This window comes from Scyliorhinus canicula, chromosome 20, assembly GCF_902713615.1.
Source record: "Scyliorhinus canicula chromosome 20, sScyCan1.1, whole genome shotgun sequence".
NCBI classification, from domain to species: domain Eukaryota; kingdom Metazoa; phylum Chordata; class Chondrichthyes; order Carcharhiniformes; family Scyliorhinidae; genus Scyliorhinus; species Scyliorhinus canicula.
Genome location: NC_052165.1, coordinates 44437874 through 44459199, shown reverse-complemented (window position 1 = coordinate 44459199; position 21326 = coordinate 44437874). Strand labels below are relative to the sequence as shown.

Here is a 21326-nt window from a genome sequence, read left to right as displayed (position 1 = left end):
ACTAGGTTGGTGGAGCAGATGGAGGAGGAATTTAAAAGGTGGGACATGCTGCCGTTGTCGTTGGTGGGTAGAGTACAGTCCGTTAAAATGACGGTGCTCCCGAGGTTTTTGTTTTTGTTTCAGTGCCTCCCCATTTTTGTTCCGAGGGCCTTTTTTAGGAGGGTGAAGAGCAGCATTCTGGGATTTGTTTGGGCGCACGGGACTCCGAGGGTAAGGAGGGTCTTTTTGGAGCGGGGCAGGGATAGAGGGGGGCTGACTCTGCCCAACCTCTCTGGGTACTATTGGGCGGCTAACGTCTCGATGGTACGTAAGTGGGTAATGGATGGGGAGGGGGCAGCATGGAAATGGATGGAGATGGCATCCTGTGGAGGCACGAGCCTGAAGGCACTGGTAACGGCGCCGCTGCCGCTCCCTCCAACGAGGTACACTACGAGCCCGGTGGTGGCGGCTACCCTCAAAATCTGGGGGCAGTGGAGGCGACACAGGGGGGAAGTGGGGGGCTCGGTGGAGGCCCCGCTGCGGGGGAACCACCGGTTTGTCTCAGGGAACATGGATGGCGGGTTCCTGGGGTGGCACAGGGCGGGCATTAGGAAGGTGGGAGACCTGTTTATCGACGGGAGGTTCGCGAGCCTTGGTGAACTGGAGGAGAAGTTTGAGTTCCCCCCGGGGAATATGTTCAGGTACCTTCAGGTCAAGGCGTTTGCTAGGCGACAGGTGGAGGGGTTTCCTTTGCTGCCCCCACGGGGGGTAAGTGATAGGGTGCTTTCGGGGGTGTGGGTCGGGGATGGGAAGGTGTCTGACCTCTACCAGGTAATGCAGGAGGTGGAGGAGGCGTCGGTAGAGGAGCTGAAGGCTAAGTGGGAGGTGGAGCTGGGGGAGCAGATTGAGGAGGGGACATGGGCGGACGCCCTGGAGAGGATGAACTCCTCCTCTTCATGTGCGAGGCTTAGTCTCATCCAGTTCAAGGTGCTGCACCGGGCCCACATGTCTGGATCTAGGATGAGTAGGTTCTTTGGGGGCGAAGACAGGTGCGTCAGGTGTTCGGGGAGTCCAGCGAACCATGCCCATATGTTCTGGGCATGCCCGGCACTGGAGGAGTTCTGAAAGGAGGTGGCAAGGACAGTGTCGAGGGTGGTGGGATCCAGGGTCAAGCCAGGCTGAGGACTCGCAATATTTCGGGTTGGGGTGGAGCCAGGAGCGCAGGAGGCGAAAGAGGCCGATGTCTTGGCCTTTGCGTCCCTAGTAACCCGGTGGAGGATCTTGCTGCAGTGGAAAGATGCAAGACCTCCGAGCATGGAGATCTGGATTAATGACATGGCGGGATTCATTCCGCTGGAGAGGGTCAAATTCGCCCTGAGGGGGTTGGTACAAGGGTTCTTTAGGAGGTGGCAGCCTTTCCTCGACTTTCTGGCTCAACGATAAGGTACTAGGTCAGCAGCATCAGCAACCCGGGGAGGAGAGGGGGAAAGGGGGGGGTGGTTTTTAGGGGGATAGTGTTTAAGTTAATTTGCTTATTGTTAATTTATTTTGTTGTTTATTGGGGTTGGGGGGGGTGGGGGGTTTGTTATATGCGTTGTTACGGGTGCCGGGGGGTGTTTATTACTATCATTGTTATTGTTATTATTGTTTTGTTGATATATATTTTTCAAAAAATTCCAATAAAAATTATTTTTTTTTAAAAACTGATGTATTATACTTATATATGTTTTACGGTAAGGCCCCTGTACTACAGGTACAGGGGTAGATCCCTGCCTGCTGGCTCTGCCCAGTAGGTGGAGTCTAAATATGTGTGCTCTCCATACAGCAGCCATTTCATCAGCTGCTGTAGGAGGACACACATTTCTGTGTAATAAAGCCTCGATTACATTCTACTCTCGTCTCGTCGTAATTGATAGTGCATAATTTCTTCCGCGTTGGGCTCCTGTAGGACACCGCCATGGCCTGCGTGGAGAAGACATCCCCCCCCCCCCCCCCCCCCCCCCCGCGAATGCACCAAAATAAGCCGGTCGGTCTGCGCATGCGTGGAATCACGGCGGCCATTCCGCACAAGCGCAAGATCACGCTGGTTCTTCGGCGCATGCGCGAACTTGCGCCGTCCCTTCGGTACCAGCTGGAGCGGCGCCAGCCCCTCCGCTGTCCACCTAGACATACGGAGAATTCCACACTTTCGGGGGCTGTTGACGCCGGAGTGGTTGGCGCCGGTTCTCCCACTGGTGTGGGGAGTTAGTCCCCAGAAGGGAGAATCCCGAAAAAGTCTGATCCTTCATTTCACCATCTTCTCCTCGAGCCCAGCACCTACAAAGTGCCCATACCCCACTTTGACATCTACCCAGAGCATCTGGAGTCTTCGTTCATCCCCTTCCAGTAAACAATGAGGTATCCCTTTGACCCCCTTGTAGCCCACTTTTCATGCAGCGTTGCCGGAGTCTAGCTACCCTTCTCTCGGTCTTACCTCTGCCTCCCATTGTTCATCTGCTTCACCCACCTCCTTGCCCCTCTTCCTGTCATTGTGAACCCTCGTCCTTCTCCCTCCTTGCAAAGACCTCTTTCAACATTGTCCCCTTTGTTAGGTTATAATATAATAATAATCTTTACTGTCACAAGTAGGCTTACATTAACACTGCAATGAAGTTACTGTGAAAAGTCCCGCGTCACCACATTCCTGTGCCTGTTCGGGTACACTGAGGGAGAATTCAGAATGTCCAAATTACCTAACAGCACGTCTTTCCAGACTTGTGGGAGGAAATTGGAGCACACAGAGGAAACCAATGCAGATACGGGGAGAACGTGCTAACTCTGCACAGACAGTGAACCAAGCCAGGAAGCGAACCTGGGACCCTGGAGCTGTGAAGCAACAGTGCTATCTAATGTGCTACCAACCACACTCGCATGTATATATATCAAGTTATAATAAAATTATTGGGTTAAATGCAGCATTAGAAAACAGCCGTATTGCTCAATAGAGTATGAAGTCTAAACTTAGGCCTCCAGCCTCTTACCTAAATTAAATTCTTTGATCTGCCTTTCAGCTCAGAAGCACCTTAAAGGTAAAGCAATTATATATCATTATCCCATGTCTTTCAGTTATCAATGGGATGCAGAAACAAAATCAAATAATTAGAGAATTAAAACATTGCCATTACAACCTGGATGTAGAGTAATGAGAACAATAGGATCAACTGCTTCTGACTGATGAATGCTTTAAAATGCTGCAGCTGGGACTAGTGGAGCAGTGGTTTTGAATCCAACCCAGTTGATAGGATCACAAGGCTGACATTCCCATTAGTTCTCAATGCTGTTGATGTGCCGTCTTTTAGATGAAGAAAGCGATTGGGAATAAGATGAACTAGAAAAAAAGGTGTCTGTACCAGTTTGTAGGTTGTTAATTTAAGTGCAAACTAGCTGAACATCGAAAGCTGAGTGGAAGTGAAAAAGGGATATAAGAGGGGCTAAGAGACAATCTGAGAAGAGATGGGCAGTTAACATAAAGGGAATCCAAAAGTCATTATAAGCATACAAATAGTGTTATGGATAAGGAAGAGACAATATGGATGATTTCCTTTTTCCCACCCCTCGAATGACTGAAGCTTGTGTTTTTTTTAATTTTAAAATATTTTGACCCTGTAACTGTCAGCAACAGACAAATGACAGGTTTTCACGTAAGTTCGAAATGTAAGATAGTTATTATTCAGCATTTTAATATATATATATATATACAACTGCACTCATTCTCACACACATACGGATATACACAAGGCGCGATTCTCCGCTCCCCACGCGGCATGGGAGAATTTCACGTTTTTCACGGCGAACGGCGATTCTTCGACCCCAATGGGCCAAGCGGCCGGCCGTTCGCGACCGTTTCACGACGGCGGCAAACACACCTGGTCGCTGCTGTCGTGAAACGGGTGGCAGATGCCCGTTTGGGGCTTCTAGGGTGCCGTTTGAGGCAAGAGCACCACGACTATGCTCGGGAGGGGACAGGCCCGTGATCGGTGCCCACCGATCGTTGGGCCAGCGTCCAAATCGGATGCACTATTTTCCCTCTGCCGCCCCGCAAGATCAAGCCACCACGTCTTGCGGGGCGGCTGAGGGGGAAAGTTGACCACCGCGCATGCGCGGGTTGGAGCCGGCCAACCTGCGCATGCGCGGCTGACGCCATACAGGCGCCGGCCGCGCGTCATTCTCGGTGCGCCGCCTTGACGCCAGTGTCAAGGCTGACCGCCATGAAGTATGGAGCCCCGCTCCTAGCCCCCCAGGTGGGGGTGAATTCGGCGCCGGGAGCGGGCTCCGAGGGCGTCGTGAAAGCAGGCCGCTTGTCCCATTGGGGTCGGAGAATCGCTGTTAGCTGTGAAAATCAAGCCGGGGATGGGGAGAATCGCGGGGAGCGCCGGGGGGGCGTGAAAAATGTTGGGGGGCCCTCCCGCGATTCTCCCATGCCACGTGGGGAGCGGAGAATTACGCCCTGTGGTTATAGAAGTAGCATGTATTTAAATCTTAGGATTTCAAGAATTCTCTCTTGCACTTGTTTTGCCTTGGAGTGGAGGCTTGTGTTAAGACAGGAGGAGAAGGGGTGTTAATGTAAACACCATTCATTTCTCCTCTCACCACCCATCTATCAATATAAAGGTGTTTTTGATTTGTTTCCCTCTTTATAAGTGGTGGCGTATTTCCGCACTCCTCAATTTTGGTGCGATCCAATGTTTTATTTTTGTTTATAAATTTAGAGTACCCAATTAATTTTTTCCAATTAAGGGGCAATTTAGCATGTTCAATCCACCTACCTTGCACATCTTTGGGTTGTGGGGGCGAAACCCACACAAACACGGGGAGAGTGTGCAAACTCCACACGGAGAGTGAGCCAGAGCCGGGATCGAATCTGGGACCTCGGCGCTGTGAGACTGCAGTGCTACCACTGTGTCACTGTGCTGCCCTCCAACTTTCTATTAATAACTGCACAGCAAACCTGAGATGGGATTAACTGAGAGGGGTTATTTGCACACACTTAAAACGCGAAAGGAGGAACCCAACATTGCCTCCATGCTCAGACAGTAAAGACAGGGAGTACGGAAAAGAAAGATTTACAGCTCAGAGACCATAGAATTATAGAATTTACAGTGCAGAAGGAGGCCATTCAGCCCATCGAGTCAGCACAGGCCCTTGGAAAGAGCACCCCACCTCAGCCCGTACCTTCATCCCATCACCGTAACCCAACAACCCTACCTAACCTTTTTTTGGACACTATGGGGCAATTTTGCATAGCCAATCCATCTAACCTGTTCATCTTTGGATTGTGAGAGGAAACCCGAGCACCTGGAGGAAACCCAGGCAGACACAGGGAGGACGTGCAGACTCTGCACAGACAGTGGCCCAACCAGGAATCAAATTTGGGACCCTGGAGCTGAGAAATAACTGTGCTAATCATTGTGCTACTGTGCCGCCCACAGAGAAAATAAACTGTTTCACATGGGTGCCAGAGTTCAGAATCAAAGTCCAATGGTTTATTCCTTCCTGCAGGTCATTGGTTGAAAACTAATGCCCCTGCTCCTATTTTTTATGTTTGTGTACAAGTTCATATCTATGGAAACTGAAAACCAATGCAGGATAATTCACTTGTTGACTTCATATAATGAGCTAGGAATGCAGAGAGGAATTAGCCTTGTCGGTAATGGTAATGTATTTCCAACTGGAGCAGTGTAGATGGTGCCAGGTGTTCAACATGGTTCCTTTTCTGTGAGGCTGCCTGTTAGATGGTAAAGAGCAGGCTGAGCTTTTCAGTTCAACAACACAATATTACTGGTTCCACAAGCCAGAGGCCCACCTCTCCCACAATGTCCCACAAGACTCCCACCTCTCCACAATATCTTTGGTAAAGGATGCGTTTTCCTTTTCTCGGTCTCTGAGAGTGTTAAGTATCTGAGCCATTAAGAATTGAAAGGAAGGTTGCAAGTCCCTTTGCCTCAACCGATGAGCAGACTCCTGTTGGCCAGCATGGGTTACAAAATGCAGGTGGCCATTTTATAGTTCTCTTTGATCCCCATAGGGGTTCATTACTGGCTGCCCAGAATGCCAATGTGTGAGGTTCTCCCTTTTGTTTGGGAGTCACAGATAAACAGCGATGCAACCATTTAAAAAAAACATTACCCGTCTCTGTCTACTCGTGTTTCTCAGACAGGATATTTTTCCTTTGCTGGCCTCTGTCTGAGAGGAATATGCCCTATTAAATCTTCTTATCATATAATGTGATCAGAATCTCTTTCCAGTTACTGGTGGTGAGCTATTTTGAGACAATGGAGGTCGATCATTATTCATCCGTGTACTGTTTTGATAAGGTCGATACATTTTCTGTACTTCAACTTTGGAGTACAATAGCCTCTAAACAATTGTGAAACCAATCCTTTCCTTTGGAGAAGTAGAACCATTAACCACAGCAAGGGCTGTTTGCATTTTAAAGAGTCCTCAAAGATAAGTCCAGAAAGGTTGTTTACATTTTAATGGCTTTTTCAAGACTTGTTAATACGTGAAGTTTAAATCAGGGTCTTTGCAGTTCTATGAGTATTGGCAGGAAAGAAAAGGTCTCCTGACATCTCAACTCCATTTTGTTATACAGAAAAATATTTTTGTACAACAGGTTTCTATTTTATAAGGTCATGTTTAGCTTATAAGTTCACATGGCATGGCATAATAGTGAAAGGATCATGAGAGAGGGATGAGTCTGATAGAGATTTTAAAAAAGAGACTTACAAATGGAAGCAGAGGAAATGACTGAGGTACTAAATGATAACTTTACATCTGTCTTTACCAAACAAGATGCTGCCAAAGTCAAAGCAAAACATAAGATGGTTGAGAAACTGGAAGTGCTAAAAATTAATAAAGTTGAAAGGAGTTTTTATTACGTCATGGGTTGTGGATGCCACTGCAAGGCGAGCACTTGTTGCCTGTCCCTAATTGTCATTGAAAACAGTTGAGAGTAAACCACATTGCTGTAGGTCTGGAGTACCATGTAGGCAATGACGGCAGATTTCCTTCCGTAAAGGATATTAATGAACCAGATGAGATTTTATGACAATTGATGAGGTGGAATTCTTCAGCCCTCCATCGTGGAGATGTCTCATCAGTTGCTGCTTGGATCTTATGAAGAAGTCTATCCATGGTTATCATTATTGAGACTAGCTTTTAATTTCAGATATTAGACAGGTTGACTTTACTTAAAGCTGATATGTCATCAGAACCAGATGAGATGCTTCCAAAGATGCTGAGAAAAATAATTTTGGAGGTGCTGACCATAATCTTCCAGTTGTCTTTAGATATGGTGATCATGCCAGAGGGCTGGAGGATTGCAAAAGTTACTTCCTTGTTCAATAAATGGTGTAGTTGCCCAGCATCAGTCAATTAAACAGGGTGTGAAAGCTTTTATGAATATTAATCCAGGACAAAATTAGGAGTCACACATACAAGTGTGGATTTTATTAGAAGGCAAATGTTTCATAATTGAGTGTTTTGATGAAGCTGGAACTTGAGAATTCACTCTCAAGATACCTTCTCAGAGCTGAAGTTATGATACAGGATGGGGATGGTTGGAGCACATTTATTTTTAATTTAAATCAGATCATGCACATCTGAATACATTGGGACATATTTATCAATGTAGGGATAGGAATTAGTCATGGAAAATGTTGACACAAAAATTTATTGGCAGATTTCATAGACATTAAACAGGTGCAAGAATTATTTTTAACAAATGAACCACAAGGAGCTAGTTTTCCCTTACTGTGCAAGTGCAAAGGATCACATGGGCAAGACAAGTTATAGGCATGTGATGTTTTGACCATGTGATATTATGGGCAGATGTCGTTGTCACCATATGATGATATGTTGATGGCCATGTGACTTTATACGCCGATTTTCATTTTCTGCATGTACTCATACAATCACTTGCGCAATGAGGAAATCTAAATTTCCCAAGAAAGTCAGGTGAATAACGTGTTTTGTCAGCCCAGATCTTGCTGACTGAATCCTTCTCCTGTTCCCAGGTCTATTGGTTCACAGTGGAGTTCGGCCTCTGTAAGCAGAACAGCGAGGTCAAGGCCTACGGTGCAGGGCTGCTGTCTTCCTTCGGAGAACTGCAGGTCTGTCATATTCCACTGCTCATCACATGTGGAGATTGGTCCTTCCATACTCATGTTTACAGTAGAAAATTTCACCGATTAAGTAAATTACCTTTTCCTTTTCAGTATTGCCTAACGAATGAACCAGAACTGCTCCCCTTTGAGCCGGAGAAGACGGCCTGTCAGAAATATCCGATCACCAACTTCCAACCAATCTACTTTATTGCTGAATCATTTGAAGATGCAAAGGAAAAAGTGAGGTAACCTGAGACATTCGGAGTATAAGAAACAGGAGGAGGCCATTCAGACCCTTAAACATGTTCCACCATTCAATTAGAATTAATGCAGATCTGCTCAACTCCATTTTCCTGCATTTTTGCCTTATACCTTGATACCCTTACCCAACAAACTTCATTGTTTTCAGGAAACCTGCCCATTCACCTATTAAGGGCCTTATCCCACCCAACCTTAATTTTTAGGCTGGTGGGTGCGTGGAAGATGGGACAGTGACATTTGCACTTTACTATCCTCCATCCCGGCAGGAAGGGAAGGGGCACCTCACTCTGAAAGCCCCCTCAGAGTTGGGGTGCTCCTCCCCTGTGTCTGGGAAGTTGGAGCCTTCATATCTTGAGAATATTGTATCTTGGCACAAACATGATTCTGGCCTATCATTTTAATTCCCCGCCTTGCTCTCACACTAACATCTCTATCCTTGGTCTGCAGCACTATCCAGTGAAGCTCAAAGTAAGATTGAGGACCAGCACCTCATCCTTTGATTAGACACTTTACAACCTTCCAGACTCAACATTTGAGCTCAACAATTTCAGACCATAATCTCTATCCATCGTTTTGTTTCCTTTTCTTTGCAAGTTTTGTTTTTTTCTCCTATTTTTGTTTTCAGGCAGCAGGACCTGCTCGAGGCACATCTTTGTTTCTTTGTTTCTATTCTTGCCCCTTCACCATTCCCTATGACCATGAAAGACTTCTGTCATTCAATTGCTCCTGTCTTCCACCATATCACAAACCTCCATTTCGTTCTTGCCCATCCACCTCTTGCCCAAAACCCAGGAAAGCCTGGGACAAGATGTCAGAGCCATGACTGCAGAACTCTGAAACATGCCTCAGTCCATAATGGATTCAACACCATGAGGCAGACACAGGCCGGCCTGCAAAACTGGGAGTGCCAGATGATGTTGATGCTTCTGGAGCTGACTCCAACTTGTTCCTCAAGAGCACCCAGCGGAAGGAGAAATTGCTGGAGAACCTCCCGGGACCTTCCACCCAGGAGAGCCTGGGAGTGACCAACCCTTCTGAATCTCCCCTTCCTGATACTGGCGCATCTCAGGGCAGCAGACAGAACCGGGTGATTCCGGAAGTCAGTACCATCTGAAAGTAGGTTGGGGCCTTCAAGGACATATCAGGCAATAGGGCGTGGAAGGCAGCAGACCATCTCCACGTCTGGTTGGCATCCTGGGAATACACCGAGAAATAAAGAGAGGGTTCGCAAGAGTGAAGAGTTGTAGGGACACAGAGTCGGCATGGGTGAAGGTAGGCACAGATAGTTGGGCATCATAATGAAATGTCAAAATTATACTTGTCACCTTATTAAAACTCCTGTTGTTTCCAACTTTAAGGCCTCATTCTATTTCACACTCCTCCCATTGGGATAGGTCTTCACTCCATCTGGACAACAGCTTTTCTCACAGGCCTTTAAATGTAAGGGAAACAGTTAAGTCACACATGCATCCTGGAAGGATTCTGACATGAATCAGTGAATCCTAGACCCTTGCCCCTACTCCCCCTCTAGTGGTAGAGGAGAGAGGTCGCATGGCCGAACCTCAATCACACATGGAGGCAGAGAGTCAGCATTGTGGCAGTAGACAGACAGGAGTCAAACATAAGCAAAAGCTGAGGAGCATCAGAGATTTCTTCACTGTGAGTTGTGATCACCATCCTGCAATGACAGGCTAAGCAGGCACAAGGAATCCTTAGGCTCAGCACCCCGAACACTTTGTTTTCATGCGGACCTCCTCCCTTGTAGCGGTGGAGTCATGAGGCCCTTGGAGGTGGGGGCGGGAGGTTGTTGAGCTGTCTGGCAACATGCACGATGTGGGAAGCGATGAGGTCTTCCCCGGTCCTCCTGTCCATGTGCGCCATTGCCCCTGTGTGATTCCATCCTCTGACTCCTCCAGCCTCTTCCTCAACTCCTTACTGGACTTTCTCCTTTTCAGAGGCAATGTTCCACTCCTCCTGGTCATCATCAAGAATGTCACCCCACTGGACCTGTTGAGGCAGCGAAGCACACCTTATGCAAGCCCATTCACCACTCAATCACAGATCGGGTGGCACTGTGAGCCTCATGTTAAGGGGCCTCTGTACCAGTCTCAGGCTTCCGAACTGGTGTCATCAGCCAAGACCTCAATGTGTATCCCTTGTCCCCAATAAGGTGGGGTGATCCTTGAATATCCCAAGGATGAATCTATCATGCAAGGTCCTGGAAAATGTGCACACACATGCATGATCCTCATCTGGTGGTTTCAGACCATCTGGATATTAAGGGAGTGGAACCCCATCCTGTTAATAAATGAAACTCCTTGATGCCATGGGCGTGTAGAGTCACAAGCCAGACAGCACGGTGGCGCAGTGGTTATCATTGCTGTCTCATGCCGCCGAGGTCCCAGGTTCGATCCCGGCTCTGGGTCACTGTCCGTGTGGAGTTTGCACATTCTCCCTGTGTTTGCGTGGGTTTCGCCCCCACAACCCAAAGATTGTAGAGTTAGTGGATTTGCCACACTAAATTGCCCCTTAATTGGAAAAAATGAATTGGGTACTCTAAATTTATAAAAAAAACAAGTGCCATCAATGGCCCCCTGCACCTCTGGCAAACCAGCTATGGTCCCGAATCCTGCAGCCCTGTCATCCTGATGTGTCCGGTCTAGTTCAAAGGTAATTTAGTCCAACGTCCTGGCACAGAGTGCATCCGTGACCTCACAGATGCATTTCTGTGCAGATGGCTGCGAGATGTCACAGGTCACCAGTTGACCCCTGGAATTATCCTGTGGCATAGACTTTTAGGGCTGCCGTCATTTTCATGGCCACAGGGAGTGGATGCCATCCTCCTCCAGGTGGTGCCACATTGGCTAGAATATCCCACAGGGGTTGCATTGTCTCCTTGTTGAGGCGGAGTCTCCTATAGCACATATTGTCTGACAGCTCCATGAAGGACAATTGTCTCTTGTAAACCCTCGGTCTCCATCTTTGCTTTTGAGCCCCCTGGTCAGTTTGTGCTGAGCCTGCTCTGTGACCCCCTGGTTTCTGCCTGGGTGTGGCCGTTTGCTGCTGCTGGAGACTGTGCTCCTCCATCGTTGTAATAAGCACAATTGCCAGCTCCACTGCTCTATTCCGAGATCTCTCAAAAAGCTGCGAGGGAGGAATGAAAGACAGGCTGAGAAAGAGAGGTGGGGAGAAAGTTAGGTTGGTGCCTCAGCTGGTTACCATCAGACCTCCCCTCACCTTCTGTCCTCCTGGTTCTGGAAGCAACTATTTCTACCCCTTATCCAGCAGTTAGCGCTTTCTCACATATCTGCTGCCCTTCCTACTCCATTGTTTGACCAGCCCCAGTCAATGCCCTCACCCCTTCAGAGCCGCCTGTGGCCTCTCCACCCATCTGGTTCTCCCCTCCCTTAATATATACATCACAGGGGGTTCTGACAGCCTGTTTCAATGATCTCCCATTTCCTATTGGCAGGGCCAACTGGACACTTATGTATACCTTGAGAGCTAATGGGTCTTCCACGGCAGACACTGCGGTTTGTCAATAATATTCTCACATTCCCTCTCGATCCCCTCCACCTTTAAACATGAGTTTTCACCCGTATCCTTGACTTGAGAATGTGGACAGCTGGTTAAGTGTAAACGAATGATGGCTAAATAGTCTGACAAGCATGAGTCTCAGGAATGTTAGAGAGGGGGCAGCACGGTGGCGCAGTGGTTAGCACTGCTGCCTCACGGCGCCGAGGTCCCAGGTTCAATCCCGGATCTGGGTCATTGTCCGTGTGGAGTTTGCACATTCTCCCCGTGTCTGCGTGGGTTTCGCCCCCACAACCCAAAGATGTGCAGGGTAGGTGGATTGGCCACACTAAATTGCCCCTTAATTGGAAAAATGAATTGGGTACTCTAAATTTATTTTAAAAAAAGGAATGTTAGAGAGCACAATTAATCTCTGACGAAGACTCAGGCTGCAACATTCCGAGATCTCATTGTTGTCAGGCCTTTACACTTAAGACTCCAGGACAGCCACCCCATGATTTCTAAATCCATTCCAGGCTGGTCACCATCCTGCCTCCGGTTTCAGGGTCTCATCAAACAGCCCCATAGGCCAGCCACCTTCAGTCTCATCACACCCTTCCCACCACCTCATGAGCCCGCATCCAGAGACGCCCTATATCCCGAACAGCTCAGTAACTCAACGCTCATTTTCATTTCCTGACAACACAGCTTGCAGACTGACACAGCGCTCTGAAAACTTTTAGAAATACACAGTCTGCAAGCTTTAGGACAACTCACACCAGCCGCAACCCCACCCCAGAGGAGGCCCCCAACGCCCTGAAACCACCCCCTTTGGAGACGGCCAGCTGGAACTGCCCCCTTGTACACCCTAATACGAGGTGGAGGGGGGGGGGGGTCTCACTTTATTCCTCACACTCAAGGTCATGCCACCTGTTTCCCGTTTGTAAAAACCCGTTTTTAATTTGCGCCCTTGTGCCATCATGCTGGTAGATGGGAAGATTCAATGAGACCTGAAGATTTGACTTTACACCAATTATATTAAAATGCATTCAAATTAATTCAAATCAGGCTCTCATCCTTCCTGGGCATGAACCTGATTACGTCATCGGGGAAAGCCTGAGATCACGTTCTGAAATCTCGTCAGCGGAAATCCTGTTTTGGGCTCTCATGGTACTTTGCGATCATTATGGAATTTGAGCCCGCAGGTATGGATTTACAAAATCATGCCCATCATCTGATTCTCTCTTCACGGATGCTGCCAGATGTGATAGGTATTTCCAGGATTTTCTGTAGATTACCTTATTGTACAGTAAGAAGCCTCACAGCACCAGGTTAAAGTCCAACCGGTTTATTTGAAATCACAAGCTTTCGGAGCGCTGCTCCTTCATCGGGTGAAGTGGAGGCAGGTTCATAAACTCAGCATATATAGTAAGAAGTCCTACAACACCAGGTAAGACTTCTTACTGTCCTCACGCCAGTCCAACGCCGGCATCTCCACATCATTAGCATCTATAGGCAGAGACACAATTGCAGGATAATTACAGCTTGAAATGTGAAGAATGGTTGGAATGCGAGTCTTTACAGCTACAAATAATTGGAGTGGAGTGAGGGATAATCACAGGTAATCGAGGTGTGAATTGTCTGAAGCCAGACACTCCTGACTTCTTACTGTGTCACCCCAGTCCAGCGGCGGCATCTCCACGTCATAATTCGTTGCTTGCAGACTCTCTATCCTGTTTACTGGAATGTTGAATAAGCTTCTAAAAGTCCTTCATTGACTCTAAAGGTGTTGAGAGGTCCTGAGGTCATGAAAGGTGCTATATCAATGCAATTTATTTCTTTCAACCATCAGCGAGTAATGGCGTAAAAAAAAACAATCAAACCACCCTGATTAATTTGCTTATTTCAGTGGTTGTGCATTCGCAGGTCAATGTTTCACGAGGGCCCATTTCAGAATATTTCTTGCCAAATGACAAGCAATATTTAAGCAGCAAGCGCTGCAGCCCTCATTTTATGTGAGAACTGAACTGATCCCACTAACATTTGTCTTTCTTGCTCCTCCAAAGGAAATTCGCTGCCATAATCCCTCGGCCTTTCTCTGTCCGTTATAACTCTTACACCCAAAGTATTGAAGTTCTCGACAACATTGAGCAGCTGAAGAACCTAGTTGACAGCATCAGTGGTAAGTCTATCGCAGAATGATCAGATTGACGATTAGCTCAAACACTATTGGACATGAATGCCAATTCTGAATATCCAATGAGCTGTAACTACATTTGTACATGCACCCTATTTTTATGCAGGCATTTTAGTCTATTTTAGATTTTGGATTGAGTGTGTACTTGTACCTCCCACACGGAGTGAATGACCGCTTACTATCCTTGAGTAAAACATAGCAGCAATTGAAGAAATCAAGGAATTTTCATAGAATTTACAGTGCAGAAGGAGACCATTCGGCCCATCGAGTCTGCACCGGCTCTTGGAAAGAGCACCTTACCCAAGGTCAACACCTCCACCCTGTCCCCATAACCCAGTAACCCCACCCAACACTAAGGGCAATTTTGGACACTGAGGGCAATTTATCATGGCCAATCCACCTAAACTGCACATCTTTGGACTGTGGGAGGAAACCGGAGCACCCGGAGGAAACCCACGCACAAACGGGGAGGATGTGCAGACTCCGCACAGACAGTGACCCAAGCCGGAATTGAACCTGGGACCCTGGAGCTGTGAAGCAATTGTGCTATCCACAATGCTACCATGCTGCCCATTGTTTCCATCAACATCCCTTCCCCAACCTATATCACCAAAATTAAATCAACACCCTGATTCACCCACATAAAACAGAACTCCCTCATTTACCAATCAATAAATTAAAATAAAATATTAATTCACCCAAATCCCAAATTATTTGGGATTATCCTGACTCCGCAAAGCCTGTCCGCCATCTACAAAGCACAAGTCAAGAGTGTGATGAAATACTCTCCACTTGCCTGAATGAGTGCATCTTCGACAACACTCAAGCGGTTCCACACAATCCAGGACAAATCAGCCCATTTGCTTAGCGTCCCGTTCACCACAATAAACATTCACTCCTTTCACTGCCAATGCACAGTGGCAGCATTGTGTGCCATCTACAAGATGCTGCAGTAATGCTCCTTTAACAGCACCTTACAAGCCTACGACTACTACCATCTAGAAGGGCAAGGACAGCCGATTCATGGGAACACCACGATCCACATGTTCCCCTCCAAGCCATGCACCATCCTGACTTGGAAAGATATTGGGCTGGATTCTCCGTCGCTAGGATCCTCCGTTTCGCCGGCAGCGCACTCAGGCCCACGGATTTCCCGATGGCATGGAGTGCCCACAATGGGAAGCCCCGTTGGCTGGCTGCTGTGACGGGACATCCTGCTGCCAATGGACGCACGCCATACCAGAATATAGGTGCGGTGGGACAGACGATCCCACTACCTGTTGCCTTTCCTTCACTGTAACTGGAACCACATCCTGGAACTCCCTCCTTAACAGCACTGTGGGTGTACATTTTTCTTCAACATTTTTCCAACAACAGTGCCCGAGACACCCAACCCCTCCTCTGCCCGCATCCCACCTCTCGACAGCAACCAGGTCTCCAAAATGTAAAAGAAACAAACCCACATCTCTGGTGGAACTCCTCATCCGTCCCCTCAGAAAATATTTCACCTTCTCCAAATACAAGAACTCCAAGTTTCCCGAGCCACACCAAACACTGGGAGGAGAAGCTGACATCCACTTCAACAGAACCCGCCTGAGAGCAATCAATGAGGTGAAGGTAGAATATCTTCCCCCTGCTCCCGTCTGCAACTCCGGCAGGTCTGACACTCCAAATATGGCCCCTAGGGGACCCGGCTCCAGTTCCATATGCAGAACCTTGGACATGGTGCTGAAAAGCGACACCCAATATTTCTCCAAATTCGGGCAGGGCCATCGCTTGCAACTATCGTCCACCCCCTCAAAAAAGCCAGCTCATCCTTGCCTTCATTAAGAGTGCCCTAAATACACCTTTATCTAAACCAACCGTAGCTTTGCACACGAGGTCGAGACATTGACCTTTTGTAACACTTCGCACTATAATTCTTCTTCCAGCCCCATCCCGAACTCATCCTCCCATTTGGCCTTAATCCCTTCCAATGACTCCTTGCCATCCTCCATGAAACCTGCTATAGATCGCCGAAACGACACAACTCTCCTGCCTCCCCCCCCCCCCAATCGGCAGTACCTCCAACAATGAGGATGACGGTGCCACCGGAAAGCTCGGGAAACCCTTTCCTGCGAAGTTCCACACCTGCATATACCTGTAGCCCTCCTCTCGCTGGTCCCATACTTCACCCCCAGCTCCACCAAACTTGCAAATCTTCCCTCCAGAAACATAACTGTCATCTCTTTTACCCCTTTCTACTTTCATCCCTGGAACCTCGCATCCATCCTCCTTGGCTCAATCCTATGGTTCCCTCTTATCGGCATCACCCTTGATCCTGCCCTCAATTTGAAGTGCTGTCGGAATTGCATCCAAATCTTCAGCGTGGTTACCACCACAGGACAACGCTAGTACTTTGCGGTGTGAACTGCGCCGTTGCTAGCGCCCACAGCTCTGGCCCCTTACAGGAACCCATCTCCATCCGGCCCCACAAGGTCTCTCTGCCTCAGCCCCGCACCTCCTCCACGTTCAGCGGCCAGTAATAGTGCAACAGGTTTGGAAGGGCAAGGCCCCCTGACTGCCGCCCCCTTTGGAGCACCGCATTCCTTACCCTCGCTACCTCCTCTGCCCACTCAAACAAAGAGACCGTCCTATCCACCTTTCGAAAAGGTGCCTTTGGCAAAAAGACAGGTTGGTACTGGAACAAAAACAGAAACCAGTGCAAAATATTAATTTTGACCACCTGCACCTGGCCAGCCAATGACAAAGGTAAGTATCCAGGTCCAGTAAGGCCGCTAAAATCTTCCTCATAAACCCAGCGTCATCCCAGTTTGGGATATACGTGCTCACCAACACCACTAACCTCCCCTCCCTCACACCCATCACTATCACGTAGCTGCCCCCCTTTGTCTGCCACCACCTTCTCCATCTGAAACCTCACCCATTTACCCACCAGTATCCCCCCCCCCCCCCCCCCCCCCCCCCCGGCGCCTTACTATTGAAACCAGAATGGAACATCTGGCTCACCCAGCCCTTCCTAGAGATATGAATAAATAGCATCTTAAATGAGGGGAAAAAAGCAGATTGACAAAGAGGAAGGGATTCCGGAGCTTGGTGCCCAAGCAACTGAAGGAACAGGTACCAATAGAGACGTGATTAAAATCAGGAATGAGAAAGAGGCCAGAAGTGGAGGTGGGCAGTTATCTTGTAGGGTTATAAGCTGGAAGAGTTACAAAGGTAGAGAGGGTGACGTTATAGAGGAAATGTGCACTACGTTGTGTGTTAATAACCAATTGAATTTTTTAAAATGCGTACATTCTGATTGTTATTGTTTAAATTTATAGGTGAAATGGGAACCCTCTACCACGCCCTCAGGAAGCTTCAGTGAAGATGTCAAAGACATATACTTCCTGTGAAAGCTAAGTCATCAATAGAACATAGAACATACAGTGCAGAAGGAGGCCATTCGGCCCATCGAGTCTGCACCGACCTATTTAAGACCTCACTTCCACCCTATTCCCGTAACCCAATAACCCCTCCTAACCGTTTTGGACACTAAGGGCAATTTATCATGGCCAATCCACCTAACTTGCATGTCTTTGGACTGTGGGAGGAAACCGGAGCACCCGGAGGAAAACCACGCACACACGGGGAGAATGTGCAGACTCCGCACGGACAGTGACCCAGTGGGGAATCGAACCTGGGACCCTGGCGCTGTGAAGCCACAGTGCTATCCACTTGTGCTACCGTGCAGGAAATATTTTTAAAATATATAATCAGAACAATGCATTCAGCCACCAACCTGATCACCCACCCTTCTTGGACACACAGTATACTGTTTGCTCTGGTCAACCTACTCAATCTTGCATGTGAGGGAGCCCACTATAGATAACATTTCTAAGAAGGTGAACTCTTCTGAAATGTATTGCCAGTTTCAGAAGGTGATTGTGAGGACATCAACCCACCTTACATTTCACATTTGAAATTTTACGAGTTGCATTCCAGAAATTACACTTCAATGGCTCCAGTGTAACAAAGTCTTGTCAAAAGTATTGGATCATCATCTCCAACTATCCTCATTTTTTATAACTTTCATTGCATTAATTTGGAGCATACCAGGTCGAAGGAAGCATGCCTTTCAATCATTGGTTCTTTGAAAAAGTTATCCAATTATTATCCAATTACTATTGAATATGGCTCCACCGTTTTTTCAGGCAGTGTATTACAGTAGTTAGCACTGCTGCCTCACAACGTCAGGGACCCGGCTTCAATTCCAGCCTCGGGTGACTGTGTTGAGTTTGCACATTCTTCCCATGACTGCGTGGGCTTCCTCCGGGTTCTCCGGTTTCCTCCCACATCCAAATATATGCGGGTCAGGTGGATTGGCATTGTTAAACTGCCCCTTAATGTCTACTGATGTGCAGGTTAAGTTATGGGATTTCGGGGATAGGGCGGGATAGACACTCGGAAATGGGCAGAGTGGTCATTCGAAAGGTCAGTGCCGAAGCAAAGAGCCAAATTACCTCCTTCTGCATTGTAGGGATTTTATGATTCTAGGAGATCATAGCAACTTACTGCACCCCATCCTCATCTCCTTCTCTGAATCATTTTCTAATTATCTTCGATCTGGGCTCCTTTGGTGCTTGAGCCTCCTGCTAGTGGAAACAGATTCTCCTTATTTACGCTGTCAAAAACTCTCATCATTCTTGGATACATCTGTTCAGATTGAAACTATTTTGGTGCAGGGGTTTCTATACTGACACAGATCTTAAAGAGAGAAAAGTAATTCCAATGTAAACATGTCAATTCCACAATCTCTCATCATTAGTGTCACGAACCACACTGATGTTATCTTCAAGGGCATTTCAACTCGGACACTGGTTGTGGGGGTGCATAGTTTCAGGAATGGTGTGAGGAGTCAAGTGAAACACCAAAGAGAATAAGCAGCCAAGTCATCATGTAACAATTATAGTCATGAAGACTATTTATTAAATTAAAGAAAAGATAAATACACACAAATATGACTGTATAACATTAAGACAATTAAGTATATGAATTGCTATGCACACGCAGTTTATGAGAACATACCCCTTCTTCCAAACCATATCTATAATCCCTGAACTCCAAAAACTTCCCCTGTTCGCAAAAAAAATCCAAATAAAATAAATTCATAAATTAAAATTAGCTTATATTACCAGACAATATAGGGGTAATAATCATGCCTGGGAAACATCTTTACCAGGCCCAGTGGCGAATGTTTTCTGCACTGCCTTGTGCCTAAGATTTAGAGGATGTTAGATATAAAACTTGACCTCCAGGCTGCTAGCTAGAAAATTGGCTTGTCTGCTTCTGAGGATGCTGGGAGTCAACTGGCCTCCTTTGCTTTTGGGGGCCTGGGCAATTATACCTTCCTTTGTTCCACTTTGATTGTGCCTTTTGTAGGTGAGCTATTTCTGTTGCTTGAGAGATTTCTATCTGTTACTGAGCAGATCACATTCTATTATACTGCACTGTAAATTCTATGATCTATGACAAATTTATGTTACTGCTGGTTCTAGGCAAATCTATCACCGCAAGAAGATCAGTAAAAAACTTCCATAAATCGAGCCAGTTTCATTGAGCTTGTCATTGACTGTACATAAGAACATTATAGTATTAAGGGCCTCTTAAGGCCAGTGCATAGGGAGCTTTAATCAACACTGCATCAGAAAGTTTTGCTGGGACTCTATTCTAGGTATTAAACACCTATATGGTGGGCAACATATTATCTTCTGACCTTGCCTTATGCTTGTTCATTTTGAACTTGGTGAATGGGGATGGGTAGGAAATTTTCCTGTATTAAGCGAAGTGATCTAAAATACTCAAAAATATGATAAGAAATTCTAAAACTCTGTAATCATGTGCCTGCATCTCTGCCAATGCCGATAGCTCCTTCCTATAGGCATCTCAGTCATTACCTTTAGTAAATGTTAATGTCTATACTGTCACATTATTTATGTAGACAGATTATGATTTGCGATAGACCCTGCAGAACTCCATCTATCACTGCCCCCTGTATATTCTGTCCAGTCATTAAACACACCACAGATTCACTCTGCAGGTGAGAGTAATTTTGAAAATGAAGATAGAATGAGTGTGCTTTGCTGGGGGTGTTTTAATTCTCTTAAGCCAAGTGTGATGTTGAGCTGTGCAGATTGAGCCTTTAGCCACAAACTCAGTGGTTATTTATGAGGCTCAATGCTTGGGTGTTCAGCTGTTACAATACAGCCATATTGCTAGTGTAAAGAGAACACCTGAGACCCTTTTGAGTAGAAGCATATTTATGCAAAATGATTACATTTGAATGCTTTGAACAATTATTATATGCTCTTTATTTCTCCTTTCCAATTCTGCATATCTGTCAGTTCTCTTTTAAAGCAGTCATTTTTTTTGTATATAGTTTGTGCCTTTCACTATTATCATTGAAATACAAAGATAAGGTTGATATAAAAGATCAGGGCTGTCCAAGTATTTTCCGAGGTGCATAGATCATAAAGGGCCGCATATGTAGTCAAAATCAACATTCATTCTATTGCATCCATCTGACACTAACATATCTTGCCTTTCTTAAATAGAATATACCCATAGATGTAAAAATGAAATATATATTTCAGCTGAGATCCTAAATAAATATAATTTCATAAAATGCCATAAAAGTAAGTTATTCCAATTAACAATTCAGGAAATGCTGCTAATGTCCTTTCTGAAACCGACAGATCAAAGATAGGTTGAAAGGGGACAAATCAGCAAAATAAGAAAATAAAAGCAAAATATTGAAATGCTTGAAATCTGAAATTAAATCTACGAAAATCCTGAAAGCACTCAGCAGGTCTGACTACATCTGTGGCGAGGCAGAACAAATTGACATTTCAAATCATTAAACTATAATCAGAACTGGAAGATATAAAACATTTAAGCACAGCTTTGGTCTCCATATTTATGGAAGGATATACTTGCCCTGGAGGCTCTACAGCAGAGATTTACTAGGTTGGTTCCTAAAGTAAGAGGATTATCATATGAGAGGCTAGGTTAATTGAGTCAAGACTCTGTGAAGTTTAGAAAACTTAGAGGTAATATTCTTCAGGGGCTTGATAGGGTGGGAACTGAGAGATTGTTTCCGCTGGTCTGAAACACAGGCACAGTGTCAGCGCAAGGACCAATCATTTCAGACTGAGAGAAGGAGAAATTTCTCTTTGGAATTTTCTACTCCA

General features: G+C 46.5%; 1 protein-coding gene across 1 annotated transcript in view; it reads left to right on the top strand.

Annotated features, from left to right (window-relative positions):
• The window catches only part of pah (phenylalanine hydroxylase), an 87380-nt gene extending 69768 nt beyond the window's left edge, over positions 1 to 17612 (top strand). Inside the window, exons 10-13 of the mRNA XM_038781174.1 lie at positions 8034 to 8129; positions 8235 to 8368; positions 13964 to 14079; positions 17421 to 17612. Coding sequence (XP_038637102.1) covers positions 8034 to 8129; positions 8235 to 8368; positions 13964 to 14079; positions 17421 to 17464 — 390 coding nt within the window. The 3' untranslated portion in view covers positions 17465 to 17612. The remainder of the gene's footprint in view (positions 1 to 8033; positions 8130 to 8234; positions 8369 to 13963; positions 14080 to 17420) is intronic.
• The last annotated feature ends 3714 nt before the right edge of the window (positions 17613 to 21326 follow it).